The following is an 18775-nucleotide window of genomic DNA, read 5'->3' as shown; positions in this document are numbered from 1 at the left end:
CTTAGCTATTCACTGCCTGACTTGTTTATAAGGACTTACAAAAGATATACTGGCTAACAGTTGTAGGAGATGTTAAACCGAGGCCCCGTCTGCTCTCTCAGGTGGACGTCAAAGATCCCATGACATCTATTTCAAAGAAGAGCAGGGGAGTTATCCCCGGTGTCCTGGCCAATATTCATCCCTCAATCAACATAACAAAAACAGATTATCTGGTCATTATCACATTACTGTTTGTGGGAGCTTGCTGTGCACAATTGGCTGCTGCACTTCCTACATTACAACAGTGACTACACTTCAAAAGTACTTCATTGACTAAAAAGAGCTTTGGGATGTCCTGAAAGGCGCTATATAAATGAATCTTTTTAGAAAGAAATAATTGAGGTATAAAAGTATAGCATAGACTTTATATACAGCGCAGGGTGGAGAAAACACTGGTTGCAAAGCTACTGCCACAAATTAATTAAAGGGCAGAAATATGGGCAGCAGTGTTCATAAAACCACGGTTTAACGTTACAACCTGAACTTATGATATAGACCATCAGGTGCTTCTATTCATTTCCTCAAGAGGGCCGTGTATTATTTACAAACCAAATAATTCCAATTCAGCAGTTCATAGAATTGAAATAAAATCAGCAAACACAAAAGTTGCTTTAAGAAAAAAATACAGAACATTTAATTAAAATTTGTACCTTAAAAGCATCCCACCCAACACAAATCAAACATTTGATTTTCAGTTTAACATCTATTAATGTTATCCAACAGATCTTCGTTGCACAGACAGATCACAGTCCAAGTTTATACCCGGCTACTCATTTGAAACAAAGCAGAAAGTAACCACTGCTCCTGGAACACAATTCAAGTATTACTCAAAGCAGCAAGTCTTATTCTTTGAACCTCCAGTGCAGAGCTGGATTCATTTCCCTCCCCTCTTTAAAACTAGCATTGAGCCATCTCATTATCAAGAATGGAGTGTTCAATTTATGAAACCAAAAGACTTCTGTCACACAAATAACGCATAATTGCCAAGCAAACTGCCCAGAACAATTAATATTGATCTGTAAAACGCATCCCCTTTCTCCTATATACAGATCCAAATACTTCACATTTTTACATTTGACAAAGTTGAGCTCTGTACAGAACTTTTAAATCCATTTAAAAAAAAGTTTAAAAATTTATGCTTTTTCCTCCTCTTTTATCTTTTTTGCAATTTTCTCCGCAACCACATTCAACTCCATGTTCTTGTTCAGCTTCAGGTAAACATCTTTTCTGATTAGATGGATACTCAGCCAGTCTGGAACGATGTCAGCCAGTAACCGCAAATGTTTCTCCATGTCACCTGAAATTTAAAAACAAAAACCACTAAGTACACCAACGTTCCAATATTAGACACAGAGGACATTCATTGAACAACAGATATTGGAAATTCTGAAGCAACATTTAAAAAAAAATGTAATCTAAAATATACAAAATGAGATGGCAAATAAGACTCAAAGTACCCGGTCTTGTAAAAGATGAAAAACCTTTCACAAGATAGTCACGGATAAGGAAGGCCATTCAGTCTGTTTTAATTCATCCAGAAAGATCCTAAAGTCACCTCATTTCAGTATCTAATTGTTTCTTAAAAGGTTCACCTCTATTCCTCTTCCTGGAAGTCTATTCCATACATTGATCACCCATTGTGCAAAGAAAAATTTCCTGACATCCTAAATTTACCTTTAAACTAATTTAGATCCATGTCCTATGATCACTATTTATCTTAGACTATTTTACCTTTTCCATTCCCTTAACTATCTTACCTACCTTGAAGATCATTTCTCAGACTCCTTTCCAGACTGAAAAGCCCATGTTTCTCCGGTTTTTCCTTAAAACCAAGGCCTTGGACACTAGGGATCAGTCTTGTGTGTCTTCTCTGCACTAGTGCTTCAATGTCTCCATTGTCCCGGTCACCAGACCTGGACACAGTACTCGAGATATGTTCTGGCAAGAGCACGATACAGTTTGGTCACAACTGCATCAAACTTATATTTTACTGCTCAGGCTATGCTGGCTTTGCTGTTTGCTGCCCTGCATTGTTGGACATAAGCCTAGAGTCTGTTAAGACTCCAAGTTTGTTTTGGCTTCATCCTACTCTACTTCAACATCAATTATGGAGTATGCGACCCATACTCTTTCCTGCTATTGGCAGTCCTTGACATTTGTCTGTTAAATTTCATCTGCCATTTTTATTCCCATTGTTTTGGGGACGGTCGCATAGTGTTTGTTACTGGCACACCCAGCCCAGTCAACCCTGCAAAGACTTCCTCACTAACATCTGGGGGCTTGTGCCAAAATTGGGAGAGCTGTCACTCAGACTAGTCAAGCAACAGCCTGCATTGTCATACTCACAGAATCATACCTTTCAGCCAATGTCCCAGAGTCCTCCATCATCATCCCTGAGTATGTCCTGTCCCACCGGCAGGACAGACCCACCAGAGCCCCGAGACCGGAGAAGCAGCGGACCTGCGCGGGAGCAGCCCGAGGCGGGAGAGCTTGAAGGCTTAAAAGGGAGCAGTCAGAGGCACCGAGGCCCGACCAATCCAGGTTCCAGGAGAGAGGTAAAAAGTAATCCAAGTGTGACGTCACCAGGGAGCAGGTAAGTGATTGGTTGGTGAGTATTTCTCTCTTTTCAATACAAGCTTGAATTCTGTGGTGTTAAATTTCTGTGGTGTAGTGGGGATAGTTGGTAAATAAAGCGCCCTAGAGTATACCTGTAACTGGGGTATTGAATAAATGTTTTAATTAATTAAAGGAGTAAGTCATGGCAGGAGAGTTTAGACCCGTGTTCTGCTCCTCTTGCTCCATGTGGGAAGTCAGGGACGCTGCCAGTGTCCCTGACGACCATGTGTGCGGGAAATGCATCCAGCTGCAGCTACTTGTAGACCGCATTGCGGCGCTCGAGCTGTGGGTGGATGAATTTTGGAGCATGCGCGATGCTGAGAGGGTCGTGGATAGCACGTTTAGCGAGTTGTTCACGCCTCAGGGTAGGGCAGCACAGGGGGTGACCATCAGGCGGAGCAACAAAGGCAGGCAGGTAATGCAGGGAACCCCTGCGGACATCCCCCTTTCAAACAGGTATACCAAGTTGGATACTGTTGAGGGGGATGACTCACCAGGGGAAGGCAGCAGCAGCCAGCTTCCTGGCTCCAGGGACACTTCTGCTGCTCAGGAAGGGAGGAAAAAGAGTGGGAGAGCAATAGTGGTAGGGGATTCTATCGTAAGGGGAACAGATAGGCGTTTCTGTGGCCGCAAACGTGACTCCAGGATGGTTTGTTGCCTCCCTGGGGCCAGGGTCAGGGATGTCACTGAGCGGCTACAGGGCATTCTTAAGGGGGAGGGTGAGCAGGCAGAGGTCGTGGTCCACATTGGGACCAACGACATAGGTAGGAAGGGGGATGAGGTCCTGCATCAAGAATTTAAGGAGCTAGGTAACAGATTAAAGAGCAGGACCTCAAAGGTTGTAATCTCTGGATTACTCCCAGTGCCACGTGCTAGTGAGTATAGGAATGGGAGGATAGAGCAGATGAATGCGTGGCTAAAGAGTTGGTGTAGGGGGGAGGGTTTTACTTTCCTGGATCACTGGGCCTGCTTCTGGGAAAGGTGGGACTTGTACAAGTCGGACGGGTTGCACCTGAACCAGAGCGGGACAAATATCCTTGCGGGGAGGTTTGCTAGCACTGTTGGGGGGGGGGGGGTTTAAACTAACTTGGCAGGGGGATGGGATACAGAGGGGAGCTGAAATAGGGGGTGATGTGCTGCCAATTATAGAGAAAAAAACAAGTCAGCTTGGTAGACAGGGCAAATATATAAGAGCAAGGCTGGATGGCATCTATTTTAATGCAAGGAGTCTTGCAAGTAAGGTGGATGAACTGAAGGTGTTGATAAACACATGGGAGTATGATATTGTTGCTATCACGGAGACATGGTTGAGGGAGGGGCAAGACTGGCAGCTCAATATTCCGGGGTACAGAATCTTCAGGCGAGACAGAGGGGGAGGTATAAGAGGAGGGGGTGTCGCAATATTAATTAAGGAGTCAATTACTGCAGTAAGGAGGGATGATATATTAGCAGGTTCCTCTAATGAGGCCATATGGGTGGAGCTTAAAAACAAAAAGGGGGCAAGCACTTTGCTGGGAGTGTACTATAGGCCTCCAAACAGTCAGGGGGAGATAGAGGAACAGATATGTAGGCAAATCTCAGAGGAATGTGCAAATAAAAGGGTAATAATAATGGGGGATTTCAACTTCCCCAATATTAACTGGGATAGTCAGAGTGTGAAAGGCTCAGAGGGTGTAGAATTCTTAAAGTGCATCCAGGAAAGCTTTTTGAGCCAGCATGTAGAAAGTCCTACAAGAGAGGGGGCGGTACTGGACCTAATTCTAGGGAATGTGGCCGGCCAAGTGGAAAAAGTGCTAGTAGGTGAGCACTTTGGTGACAGTGACCATAATATGGTAAGATTTAAGGTGGTCATGGAAAAGGACAGGGATGGGCCGAAAATAAAGGTTCTAAATTGGGGGAAGGCCGATTTTAATAGGATAAGGCAGGATCTGGCCAAAATGGACTGGGATCAGCTACTTGTAGGAAAATCCGCATCAGAGCAATGGGAGGCTTTCAGAAGGGAGATTGGGATCATACAATGGCAACATGTTCCCGTAAAGGTCAAGGGTGGTTCCAAAAACCACAGGGAACCTTGGATGTCAGGGGATATACGAGAATGGATTAGGAAAAAAAGGAGGGCTTTTGGCAGATACAAAAGGCTAAAGACAGAGGAAGCCCTAGAGGAGTACAAAAAGTGCAGGGGGATACTTAAAAAAGAAATTAGGAGATCAAGGAGGGGCCATGAAATAACACTGGCGAGCAAAATAAAGGAAAATCCTAAGATGTTTTATAAGTATATTAAGGGTAAGAGGATAACTAGGGAAAAAATAAGGCCCATCAGGGACAAAAGTGGCAATCTGTGTGTGGAGCCGGAAGATGTAGGAGGGGTTCTAAATGAATTTTTTGCATCTGTTTTCACTATGGAGAAGGACGATGTAGACATAGAAATAGGGCGGGGGGACTGTGATATGCTCGAACATATTAACATCGAGAGGGAGGAGGTATTGGCGGTTTTAGCTGGCCTAAAAATGGATAAATCCCCAGGCCCGGATGAAATGTATCCCAGGTTGCTGTGTGAGGCAAAGGAAGAGATTGCGGGGGCTCTAACACATATATTCAGGACCTCTCTGGCCACAGGGGATGTGCCAGAGGACTGGAGAACTGCTAATGTAGTACCATTATTCAAGAAGGGAAGTAGGGAAAAACCAGGGAACTACAGGCCAGTGAGCCTAACATCAGTGGTAGGAAAATTATTGGAAAAAATTCTGAGGGAAAAAATTTGTCTCCACTTGGAGAGGCAAGGATTAATCAGGGATAGTCAACATGGCTTTGTCAAGGGAAGATCATGTCTGACTAATTTGATTGAATTTTTTGAGGGGGTGACTAGGTGTGTGGATGAGGGCAACGCAGTGGATGTGGTATATATGGATTTCAGTAAGGCCTTCGATAAAGTCCCGCACAGGAGACTGGTCAAGAAGGTAAGAGCCCATGGAATCCAGGGTGCCTTGGCACATTGGATACAAAACTGGCTTAGTGACAGAAGGCAGAGGGTGATGGTCGAAGGTTGTTTTTGTGACTGGAAGCCTGTGGCCAGTGGGGTACCACAGGGATCGGTGCTGGGTCTCTTGCTGTTTGTGGTCTACATTAATGACTTGGATATGAATGTAAAAGGTATGATCAGTAAGTTCGCGGATGATACAAAAATTGGTAGGGTGGTAAATAGCGAGGAGGGTAGCCTCAGTCTGCAGGACGATATAGATGGGTTGGTCAGATGGGCGGAACAGTGGCAAATGGAATTTAACCCGGAAAAGTGCGAGGTGATGCACTTTGGGGGGGACTAACAAGGCAAGGGAATACACAATGAATGGTAAGACCCTAGGCAAGACGGAGGGTCAGAGGGATCTGGGTGTGCAAGTACACAGATCCCTGAAGGCGGCGGAACAGGTGGATAAGGTGGTAAAAAAGGCATATGGGATACTTGCCTTCATTAGCCGAGGCATTGAATATAAGAGCAAGGAGGTTATGATGGAACTGTATAAAACACTGGTTAGGCCACAGCTGGAATACTGTGTGCAGTTCTGGTCGCCACACTACAGGAAGGATGTGATCGCGTTGGAGAGGGTGCAGAGGAGGTTCACCAGGATGTTACCGGGGCTGGAGCGCTTCAGCTATGAAGAGAGACTGGGCAGATTGGGTTTGTTTTCCTTGGAGCAGAGGAGGCTGAGGGGGGACATGATTGAGGTGTACAAAATTATGAGGGGCATAGATAGGATGGATGCTGAGGAGCTTTTTCCCTTAGTAGAGGGGTCAATAACTAGGGGGCATAGATTCAAGGTAAAGGGCGGGAGGTTTAGAGGGGATTTGAGGAAGAACTTTTTCACCCAGAGGGTGGTTGGAGTCTGGAACTCACTGCCTGAAAGGGTTGTGGAGGCAGGAACCCTCACAACATTTAAGAAGCATTTGGATGAGCACTTGAAATGCCATAGCATACAAGGCTACGGACCAAATGCTGGAATATGGGATTAGATCAGACAGGGCTTGATGGCCGGCGCGGACACGATGGGCCTCTATCCGTGCTGTATAACTCTATGACTCTATGAGGTGACGGCACAGTGGTGTACAGGCGTGAGGGAGTGGCCCTGGGAGTCCTCAACATTGACTCTGGTCCCCATGAAATCTCATGGCATCAGGCCAAACATGGGCAAAGAAACCTCCTGCTAATTACCACCTACTGCCCTCCCTCAGCTGATGAATCAGTACTCCACCATGCTGAACACCACTTGGAAGAAGCACAGAGGGTAGCAAGGACACAGAACATACTCTGGGTGGGAGACTTCAACGTTCATCACCAAAAGTGGCTCGTAGCACCACTACTGATTGAGCCCTGAAGGACAAAGCTGCCAGACTGGGCCTACAGCAGGTGGTGAGAGAACCAACACGACGGGAAAAATCTACTGACATCATCCTCACCAATCTACCTGCAGATGCATCTGTCCATGACAGTATTGGTAGCAGTGACCACCGCACAGCCCTCGTGGAGATGAAGTCCCATCTTCAGACTGAGGACACCCTCCATCGTGTTGTGTGGCACTACCACTGTGCTAAATGGGACAGTATCAGAACATATCTAGCAGCTCAAAACTGGGCATCCATGAGGCGCTGTGGGCCACCAGCAGCAGCAGAATTGTATTCCACCACAATCTGTAATCTCATGGCCCAGCATATCCCTCACTCTACCATTACCATCAAGCCAGGGGACCAACCCTGGTTCAATAAGGAGTGTAGAAGAGCATGCCAGGAGCAGCACCAGGCGTACCTAAAAACGAGGTGCCAACCTGGTGAAGCTACAACACAGGACTACATTCATGCTAAACAGCAGAAGCAAAATACTATAAACAGAGCTAAGCGATCCCACAACCAACAGATCAGATCAAAATTCTGCAGTCCTGCCACATCCAGTAGTTAAACAACTAACAGGAGGAGGAGGCTCCATGAACATCCTATCCTCAATGATGGTGGAGCCCAGCACGGGTGCAAAAGACAAGGCTGAAGCATTTGCAACCACCTTCAGCCAGAAGTGACCAGTGGATGATCCATCTTGGCCTCATCCCGAGGTCCCCACCATCGCAGAAGCCAGTCTTCAGCCACTTTGATTCACTCCACGTGATATCAAGAAACAGCTGAGCGCACGGGATACAGCAAAGGCTATGGGCCCGATAACATCCTAGCTGTAGCATTGAAGCCTTGTGCTCCAAAACTAGATACGCCTCTAGCCAAGCTGTCGAGTATAACTACAACACTGGTATCTACCCGACAAAGTGGAAAATTACCCAGGCATGTCTTGTCCAAAAAAAGACAAATCCAATCCGGCCAATTACCGCAACATCAGCCTACTCTCAATCATCAGCAAAGTGACGGAAGGGGTCATCGACAGTGCTATCAAGCAGCACTTACTCAACAATAACCTGCTCACTGATGCTCAGTTTGGGTTCTGCCAGGACTACTCGGCTCCAGACCTCATTGCAGCCATGGTCCAAACATGGACAAAAGAGCTGAATTCCAGAGGTGAGGCGAGAGTGACTGCCCTTGACATCAAGGCAGCATTTGACCAAGTGTGGCATCAAGGAGCCCTAGTAAAATCGAAGTCAATGGGAATCTGGGGGGAAACTCTCCACTGGCTGGAGTCATACCTAGCACAAAGGAAGATGGTTGTAGTTATTGGAAGCCAATCCTCAGCCCCAGGACATCACTGCAGGAGTTCCTCAGGGCAATGTCCTAGGCCCAACCATCTTCAGTTGCTTCATCAATGACCTTCCCTCCAACTTAAGGTCAGAGGTGGGGATGTTCGCTGATGATTGCAGTGTTCAGTTCCATTCACAACAACTCAGATAATGAAGCAGTCCGTGCCTGCATGCAGCAAGACCTGGACAACATTCAGGCTTGGGCTGACACATAACATTCGCACCACACAAGTGCCAGGCAATGACCATCTCCAACAAGAGAGTCCAACCACCTTCCCTTGACATTCAATGGCATTACCATCACCGAATCCCCCACCAACATCCACATCCTGGGGGTCACCATTGACCAGAAACTCAACTGGAGTAGCCACATAAATACTGTGGCTACAATAGCAGGTCAGAGGCTAGGTATTCTGCGGAGTGACTCACCTCCTGACTCCCCAAAGCCTTTCCACCATCTACAAGGCACAAGTAAGGAGTGTGATGGAATACTCTCCACTTGCCTGGATGAGTGCAGCTCCAACAACACTCAAGAAGCTCAACACCATCCAGGACAAAGCAGCCAGTTTGATTGGCACCCCATCCACCACCTTAAACATTCACTCCTTCCACCACCAGCGCACCATGTCTGCAGTGTGTACCATCTACAAGATGCACTCCAGCATCTCGCCAAGGATTATTCAACAGCATCTCCCAAACCCATGACCTCTACCACCAAGAAGGACAAGGGCAGCAGGCGCATAGAAACACCGCCACCTTCCAAGTTACACACCATCCGAACTTGGAAATATAATCGCCGTTGCTTCATCAATGGTGGGTCAAAATCCTGAAACTCCCTTCCCAACAGCACTGTGGGACTACCTTCACCACATGGACTGCAGCGGTTCACCACCACCTTCTCAAGGGCAATTAAGGATGGGCAATAAATGCTGGCCTTGCCAGCGACCCCCAAATCCTGTGAATTGATAATTAAAAAAAAAAAATGTATTCCATTGCAACTCGTTCTGTAATTTTTGACCAACTCTTCCAAATCCAGTTTCCCATCTAGTGTGGCATCATCTGCAAATTTTACCACTCCATCAAATTTCTGAATCCAAGTCACTTATGTAAATTAGAAACAGTAGTGGTGTCAACACCGAGCCCTGGGTCACCCCATTCAATTCTTACTCCCTCCCTCACCACACTCGGAACTCATTTTTAACAACCACCTACCCATTCCCAGTGTTTACTCCGAATCCCTATTGCTTTGACCTAACTGAAGTCTTTTCATGTGGAACTTTGTCTAATGCCATTTGGAAATCGTCAGAGGGTTTTCCCACACGCGACATGGCTAGCTTGTTGATGGCTTGGTGGACAAATTCCCTGCTGGCTACAGTGCTAAAGCTGTGCAGGTCAGAAAGGTCCCCGGGTACAATTCTTGGCCTGCGCTGGGTTAGCTGATTTGAGCAAAGGTGGCCACTACAATTGGTCTCAGCGCCCCAGAAATTTGATGGAGTGGTAAAATTTGCAGATGATGCCACACTAGATGGGAAACTGGATTTGGAAGAGTTGGTCAAAAATTACAGAATACATTTAAAAAAAAATTTAATTATCAATTCACGGGATTTTGGGGTCACTGGCAAGGTCAGCATTTATTGCCCATCCCTAATTGCCCTCGAAGGTGGTGGTGAACCGCTGCAGTCTGTGTGGTGAAGGTATTCCCACTGTTGGGAAGAGGGAAAAAAATAAAATGGTGGTTGCCAACCAGTAACTCCTGCTGCAAAAGTGCCCACTTGTCTATCAAGCTGAGGATAGTGATATAGTGTCAAACAGTCTGCTCATATTTATTAAACAAACATCTTTTATGCGAGATACTGAAGGGCTGCTTGTGTCCATGAAACCATATCCCAACAGAAGTCAGTATCAGGACAGGAATTAGAGAGGGGGAATAAGTTTATTTACAACCCCATTACTGTTCCTTGCACTCCGAAACTCCACAGCATGCAAGTATGGCAAATTATAAGATGCCCAGAGATCACCCACAGCATCGTTGAAAAACACGTCGAGGGTTTGATGATGGCAGTTAGCAGTGTATATTTTTCATTAGGGTAGGTTTGAAGCATGAAGCAAAACAAAGTCAGGGATTGACTGAACAAAATTCATTACGAATGAATGGAATTGCAGCAGTCAAATTTTCTGCATTAAATGAAATAGAACCAATTTAAGACATAGAAGATAGGAGCAGGAGTAGGTCATTCGGCCCCTCTAGCCTGCTCCGCCATTCAATGCTGTGGTGTATGTGCCTTTAAGTGCAATTGTGGTGTATGTGCCTTTAAGAGCCCCAGGTGTGCATAATGCCGGTAATTGCCACTTGGGCTATATAAGCCTGTGTATTGTGTATATCCTTTAGAACACCCCCCCCCCCCCCCCCCAGACTTGCTTAGTAAATACCTATGAACCAACTCCTGTCTTCAGTGTCTTTATCTACACACGGACACTACAGTGGCGACGAAGTGGAAACGGACTTACCTGCAATTCGGCAGCACCTCAAGGACATCGATTCCTCCAGCGTCCAGAAGACTCAAGGAAGTAATAGAAACTGTGGTTTCACCAGCTGGCCAAGCTGGTGGCAGGTACTGCGCTAATCCTTCCTGGGCGTCAGGCTGGGGCTCCAGCGGCGGGCTCTACAGCTGAGACAGGCAGCGAAATCGGAGGCAAGCAATAACGGACTGGGAGGGTGCACTCGGGAGACGGCCGGCGCGGCAAGCAGGTCAGCGTTTAGACCTCCGTCGGGAACGAGTCTCCAACAGTGAATAAACGGAAACCACAGTAAAACAGCGTTGTTATCGGTAGCAGCGGCGGGAAAGCGCAGGAAGTGCCATATCGTTGCTACAGAGAGAAAAAAGCGCGGGAAGCGCCATATCTTTTTTGAAATGCCTAAGTCTGGCAATATTGATGCTTTTGATAACGAAACAGAGCCTAACTTTGGCAATATTGATGTTTTTGATAACAAGATAGAGGATTGGACCACATATGTAGAAAGAGTGGAGGTGTTTTGCACCGCAAATGGAATAGAAGATGAAAAAAAGCTTCAGTGCTTCTGGATCTAATGGGCGCAGAAACATACAAGCTGTTACGCAACTTAATCACTCCAGCCGAACCGATGGACAAGAATTTTGAGGAGATTGTTGATACCCTACACTGCCAATTCGAGGCAGGACTGGCAGATTCTCTGCAAGACAAATTCATCTGCGGTCCCCTAAGTGCAGAAACACAAAAAAAGGTATCTTCTGGAAAAGATTTAACACTGGACAAGGCTTTCAGTGCAATAGGAGCGGCAAAGATACAGCAAAGGCCACAGGACTTCGGCACCCATGAAATGACACGGGGTTTCGAGAGATGTTATCGCTGCGGCAGATCCAACCATGACCAGAGGGATTGTTGGTTCAAAGAAAAAGCATGCAGGCGATGCGGAAAGATGGGACACATTCCACGTGTATGCCGATCTGAAAATAAAAAATCCACTAACGGGAAAAGAATCAATAAGGAAAAGCACAGAAAGGTACAAATGATGACGGACAGTAGCTCCAAAGACCAGAAGAGCGATAGCGACGCCGGAAACAAGAGACTAAGCTCTCTCAAATTACATAATGTAATTGCCAATGAAGATTACCAGACCATTTGGGTTACCCTCATAATAGCAGGGTCCCCAGTTAAAATGGAGCTAGATACAGGATCAGCTCTAACCGTAATCGACGAGATTACGAGAGGCTATTTTCGCATATACCTCTAAAAGACACATCCATTATCTTAAAAACATATACGGGGCAGAAAGTATACCCCAAAGGAAAAATAAAGGTGCCTGTGGTATACAACGGCAAAGAAATACAAAAGTTGTATTTATACATTCTACAAGATGGTGGTCCACCGTTGTTGGGACGTGAATGGATAAGGAAGATACGTTTAGACTGGCAATCCATTCAGGCACTGACGGTGACCAGTAAGGAAAAAAACAATGATGACATCATACCTGAACGATTAAAAGACATCTTGGCCAACGCCAAAGAAGTGTTTCAAGAGAAACTAGGAACCTTGAAAGGCATCACCGCCTCAATAAAAGTGGAAGATGCAGCAATTCCAAAATTTTTTAAGGCAAGACCGGTGCCATACGCAATACGTCCGGCAGTCGAGGCAGAGCTGGAGAATTTGGAAAAGGCAGGCGTATTATCCAAAATAGATTGGAGCGAATGGGCAACACCCATCGTTCCAGTCATGAAAAAAGCATTGAAAAATAACTCTGAGGAACAGAGAAAAATTCGCATCTGTGGGGACTTTAAGGTGACTGTAAACCCGGTCCTTCACACGGTACAGTATCCTCTTCCGAGGATAGAAGATATTTTCGCCTCACTATCCGGAGGGAAACGTTTCACAAAAATTGACTTGGCACAGGCATATCTACAGATGGAGGTTGAGGAGACCTCTAAAAAGTATCTCACAATAAACACACACAAAGGCCTGTACCAGTACAATCGACTGGTTTTTGGAGTAGCATCAGCTCCAGCTATCTGGCAAAGAGCTATGGAGCAAGTCCTGCAAGGGATTCCGGGGACTCAATGCTACCTAGACGACATCCTTATAACAGGAGAAAACGACAACGAGCACCTTGCCAATTTGGAGCAGGTGCTCACTAGGCTGAAAGAACGGGGCCTACGAGCAAATCGCCCCAAGTGCGAATTTTTCCAAAATCAGATATCATATTGTGGCCACATAATTAATAAGGAAGGGTTGCATAAGTCACCTGAAAAAATTGAAGCAGTTATAAAAGCCCCAGCACCTGAAAATGTTTCACAATTGAGGTCATTCCTGGGATTAATAAATTACTATCATAAATTTTTACCGAACTTATCAACTATTCTACACCCTCTTAATGATCTTCTACACACAGGAGTGATTTGGAAATGGAACGAAGACTGTAAACGTGCCTTCCATAAATGTAAAGACTTAATCACATCCGAGAAAGTTTTGGCTCATTACAACCCATCACTACCAATCAGACTGGCGTGCGATGCATCCCCTTACGGCATAGGAGCGGTATTGTCCCATAGATTCCCTGATGGCTCGGAACGGCCGATAGCTTTTGCGTCACGCTCATTGAACTCAGCTGAGCGTAACTATTCCCAGATAGGCAGGGAAGCACTCAGCCTGGTATGGGGAGTGAAGAAATTCAACCATTACCTACACGGACAAAAATTTACCTTGCTGACTGACCATCAACCCCTCATCTCCATATTCAACCCTAAGAAAGGTGTCCCCATTATGACGGCACAAAGACTACAGAGGTGGTCCCTTTTTCTAGGGGCACACCAATACAACATTGAATACAAAGAGTCAAAACAGCATGGGAATGCTGACGGTTTATCGCGCCTGCCGTTGCCAACGATAGAAGAGGCACCTACAGTAGACCCAGTAGAGATATTCCACTCTACCATAGTGGAATGTCTACCGGTGACAAATTCTGCCATTGAAAGGGAGACCAGAAATGACCCTACTCTCTCACGGGTCTACGATTTAACAATGAAGGGATGGCCAGCACATGGCGAACCACTGTTGCCAGCATTCTCACAGAGAACAGCTGTCAGTGTGCCGAGGAACCTTGATGTGTGGATCCAGAGTGGTGATTCCACCCAAACTCCAGGATAAAGTGCTAAAGGAGCTTCACGAGGGGCATCTGGGTGGAGTGAAAATGAAGAACCTAGCTAGGGCGTTTGTATGGTGGCCAGGTATCGATGGAGACATCGAAGACATGACCAAGAGCTGCCTAGGATGCCAGAAGGTCCAAAATGCTCCGCCACAGGCCCCTCTACATCCATGGGAGTGGCCCTCATCTCCCTGGCAAAGGGTACACATCGACTTTGCTGGTCCATTTATGGATTCAATATTCTTAATCGCAGTTGATGCACACTCCAAGTGGCCGGAGGTAATAAAGATGTCCTCCACCACCACGGAAAAAACCATCACAGTATTAAGGACCATATTGCCAGGAATGGGCTGCCGGAACAGATATGTTCTGATAATGGACCGCAATTTGTGTCCGAAGAATTCAGAAAGTTCTTAAAGAACAATGGGGTAAAGCACTACACGTCCGCCCCATACCATCCCGCCACCAATGGATTGGCTGAAAGGTTTGTCCAGACCTTTAAGAAGGCCATAAAGGCCATGGGTAATGAAGACATAAAACTTCAGCACAAGGTGGATAACTTCTTATTTGCATATAGGAATGCAACACATATGGTTACAAACCAAACTCCCGCCATGATGTTCTACAATAGAAACCTAAGATGCTGGCTGGATTTGGTCAAGCCCAACATCCGAAGGGACGTGGAGAACCGGCAGTTTCAGGGCATGAATGAAAGGCCAACTAGGGCCTTCCAGATAGGCCAACCGGTTTTGGCCCGGGACTACCGTACCGAGAAATGGCAGCCTGGAACTATCTGCACACGACTAGGACCACTGATGTATTCCGTGGACATTGGAGAAAGCATAATAAGGCGCCATGCTGACCAAATCATCAAGTCATCCGAAAAGGGACAACCTACACCACCACGCTATACATCTAACGATGAAGTAGAGATACCCATATCTACCTCCGATCCGGTGATACTGGAACCTGACACTGGCCTTCAAGCCGAATCAGCCTTGCCAGAAGAACCTACTACACCACCAGAAACTACTACACCCCCGAGGCGTTATCCGGACCGAGTCAGGAAGCCTCCTGAGAGACTAACTTATAATTAATTAATACAGCAATGTATATTATTTTGCATATAACATGTAATTAATAATTACTTAAAATATGATGTACTAGTTAGCTAGAAGGGGAGGAATTGTGGTGTATGTGCCTTTAAGAGCAATTATGGTGTATGTGCCTTTAAGAGCCCCAGGTGTGCGTAATGCCGGTAATTGCCACTTGGGCTATATAAGCCTGTGTATTGTGTATATCCTTTAGAACCCCCCCCCCCCAGACTTGCTTAGTAAATACCTATGAACCAACTCCTGTCTTCAGTGTCTTTATCTACACACGGACACTACAAATGCGATCATGGCTGATCATCCAAGTTCAGTACCCGGTCCCTGCTTTCTCCCCATACCCCTTGATCCCTTTAACCTTAAGAAATATATCCAACTCCTTCTTGAATATATTTAATGAATTGGCCTCTACTGCCTTCTGTGGTAGAGAATTCCACAGGTTCACCACTCTCGGTGAAGAAATTCCTCCTCATTTCTGTCCTAAATGGCCTACCCCTTATCCTTAGACATCTTATAACACACAAAAATAAAACAGGTCTGGAAGAAGGGCTGTTTGAACGTTAGGTCCACAATGATGCAACAAGTAAATCAATCCATTTGCTGCACAGTAACATGAAGCATGGCTATTCCTTGGAGTTGACTTCTTAAAATAGCATCCACTGGGTTATCACACTTAAGCTACCATACTAGGCTAATCAATTAAACCATCAGCATTTGAAATAATTCATTATTCAGTTACCTAGGGGCATCATTGATCGATAGCTGTCAACCATCCTGTTGCACGCCACTGTAATAGTCAAAGCTTGTTTCTTCTCTGCCACAAAGACATTGCGCAGAATTCTTGTTATCTCAGGAAGCCGCGACATCATATGGAGATGCTGTGTTTGTGCAGGATTTCTAGTCATTGCCGCCTGCATTTTCTGAGCTTCTTTAGCACGAATCTGTACAAGTGTTAAATGTTAGTGCTTGTGCCTCCAAATCAATGTTCACTCTTCGCTGTAAAATACAAATCTCTAACGAATAGGTTTAATAATGAAATAGTTCAAAGTTCTGCATTAAATCAAAGAGAACAGACTCATTGTAATATACTTTGAATGCTAAGCCCATGGAAAATATTGTTCCTCATTACTTAGATCTGCCAGTTGAGGAACATGCTCTTGATTATAAACCCTTCAGCCAGGTTCAGGACGTGAACAACTTTTACCCATGTGCACAAAATATGTAAGATTGTTAACAGGAGAAAGGGAACGAGGCATTATGTGCAGTGGCGATTGGGAAGAGCACCTGGTCAACAAGGGAAGCACAGAGTAAGGCTCTTAAAAGATTAGGTGCTTCTGTTGAATATAAGAAGTAGTTATACACAAGTTGAATGAATGGCAAAATTGCATTTACTACAGGTTGACTATCCCTTATCCGAAAACCTTGGGACCAGCTGTGTTTCGGTTTTCGGAAATTTTCGGATTTCAGAAGATATTTCAGACTGGGAAACTCTGCACATTAAATTAATTTGGTAATTAGTATTTGTATTTAATATAAATTTTAAAAGTTCAGGCTACCTCTTGCGACTGTTCCGTGTCTCATTCCCCTTCCTGCTTCTCTGTGCTGCCGCTCCCAGTCTGTTTACAGCTCCCCCTGCTCCGTATCTGAATTCCTTGACTTAGCGGGGGTCTGGGGCTCGACTGCCGCCGCCAGTTGTGGGAAAGCCGGGTATCGGCTGACTCCTACGCTAAGCTGGCCCGCAAATCAGGTCAGAAAAGCATCGGCCGCATCGGGTCATGTTTGGTGCCACTCGGGTTATGTCGTGCGCACGACTTACGCTCCACAAATAAACTTTCGGTTTTCAGAAGTGCGGATAAAGGATAGTCTACCTGTATTTTCCATGCATTACCAGTTACTTTTCAATGCTTTTGGAATTGGCGTTCCAGGCACAGGAATGCATTATATGCAAGTGTTACAATAAAAAGTAAGCTGCCACTATTTAAAAAAAAATACAAACGAGGCAAGATGCCCATGTCCACTCCTTTTTACAACAGGCACAATGGACACCAAAGAGCACCAAATTGTTAACTGATTACTGCAGAAAAGGTAAATTACATTTCTATGTTTATCGGTAAAATTAGCTCTGTGGATGAGAACCACCTTCTGCTACAAAAATGGCTGTGCGTGAGGAGACATTTTTGATCAATGTGACTCACTAAACTCTATGGCCCGGATTTTGTGGTCTGCATGCACGAAATCCGGAACTTGTGGTCTGTCAACGTACGCTTTGACAGGCCATCCGCATGGCCCATGAAAAAACAATTGCGAGTGCAGAGTTGGGCTATTTTCCCCACTGACTGACCAGCAATTTCGCACAGAAATGTTACGGTTGAGGCACAGGCCTATTTGCGTAAGGGGATACCCTCAGGCACGATTTAAACATTTTCATCTCTGAAATTACACACTGTATCAATTGTGTTTCTGCAAATATTGGCCCGGATTAGAGTTTTAACAATGCCGAAAATCATCAACAAATTAAATTTTTAGTGAGGTTAGTGGAATGAAGCCAATTATGAATTAAGTTCCAATCCTGTAAATTGTAACTAGATCAGATTTCTGGATTCCATTAAATCTCATTACGGGATTCCCTTTGGAATTATCAAAATCAAATTTGTTTTGTGATTAGAAGACCAGGCCCATGTGATCCCAAGTACGCTTCCATACCGCCTGCGCCCCGGGATCCGTAGGCCATTACGCTGCCCTCTGCCTCGCACCGCAAGTTTTCGCAACCTCGCCGCCATTAGGTAGGTGCCTAGTCCTTTCGTGGGTTGGAGGTGTACTCCGGAAGTATGCCTCCAACTGCAATTTTTGGCCCAAAGTATTTTTAGCTTAGATTTTAAATCTCTAATGGGCAATCTCAGCTTACCCTCTCCAGTAGACTCTGGGAAACTCCTTTCAGTGCATTAGAAGGACCAGGACTTGGACATGAGCTCACAACATTTGGTTCCTTCTTCTGTTCACGAGTAGCAGCCATGGCAGTTTCTACATTTTTGAGAGCCATGTTAGCAAGTGCTTTCTCCATCTAAAAAAAATTATACAGGTATAAAATTTGCTTTAGTACATTTATAGTAATGATGAGGAATGCCATAATGACAGTAGGTCATCTAAAGTGTGAGTCATTTTCTACACACAAGACCCTACTCCCCCCACAATATGTAGAGGATCCAATTTTAACATTAGATTGGATCGTTGGCTTGTCAGTACCTTTGGTGTCATCATACTGCGAGCTTTATCCAGGACTTCTTGAGCAGTTGTTAGCTTCTCTAAATCCGGGGGCTGGGGCAGCTCAGCAGCAGTAACATCAGGAATTTCATCCACATTAAAACGTGGGTGCCATCGTGTTAGCTTGTTATCAGGTACATGCATCGGAGGGTTAAGAGAAGCCAGGAATACCTATAGGGAGAAAACAAACAAAATGATTGCCACGTCATTTTTGGAATTTTTCAGTTCCACTTTTTGGTCAAGCAAAAATCATATATTTATCATTTGTTTCTACATTCTGGAGGCCTCACCCTATAAACTATGCGTTATGATGCATGAATGTGCAGGGGATGGCACTTAACCTCTCATGTTTC

The 18775-nt window shown here is 45.3% G+C and overlaps 1 protein-coding gene across 1 annotated transcript in view; it reads right to left on the bottom strand.

Moving 5' to 3' along the window:
• Positions 1-376: 376 nt before the first annotated feature.
• Positions 377-18775, bottom strand: part of cdt1 (chromatin licensing and DNA replication factor 1) — a 28272-nt gene continuing 9873 nt past the window's right edge. Inside the window, exons 7-10 of the mRNA XM_085991689.1 lie at positions 18405-18593; positions 18067-18222; positions 15901-16102; positions 377-1336 (exon numbers count right to left, since the gene is read on the bottom strand). Of these exons, the coding sequence (XP_085847815.1) occupies positions 1173-1336; positions 15901-16102; positions 18067-18222; positions 18405-18593 (711 nt within the window). The 3' untranslated portion in view covers positions 377-1172. The remainder of the gene's footprint in view (positions 1337-15900; positions 16103-18066; positions 18223-18404; positions 18594-18775) is intronic.

Source organism: Somniosus microcephalus, chromosome 6, assembly GCF_052327205.1.
Source record: "Somniosus microcephalus isolate GS21.2 chromosome 6, FLI_Smic_1.0, whole genome shotgun sequence".
Taxonomy (NCBI): Eukaryota; Metazoa; Chordata; class Chondrichthyes; order Squaliformes; family Somniosidae; genus Somniosus; species Somniosus microcephalus.
Note: the sequence above shows the minus strand (reverse complement) of the source record. Positions and strands in the feature narration are given on the sequence as shown.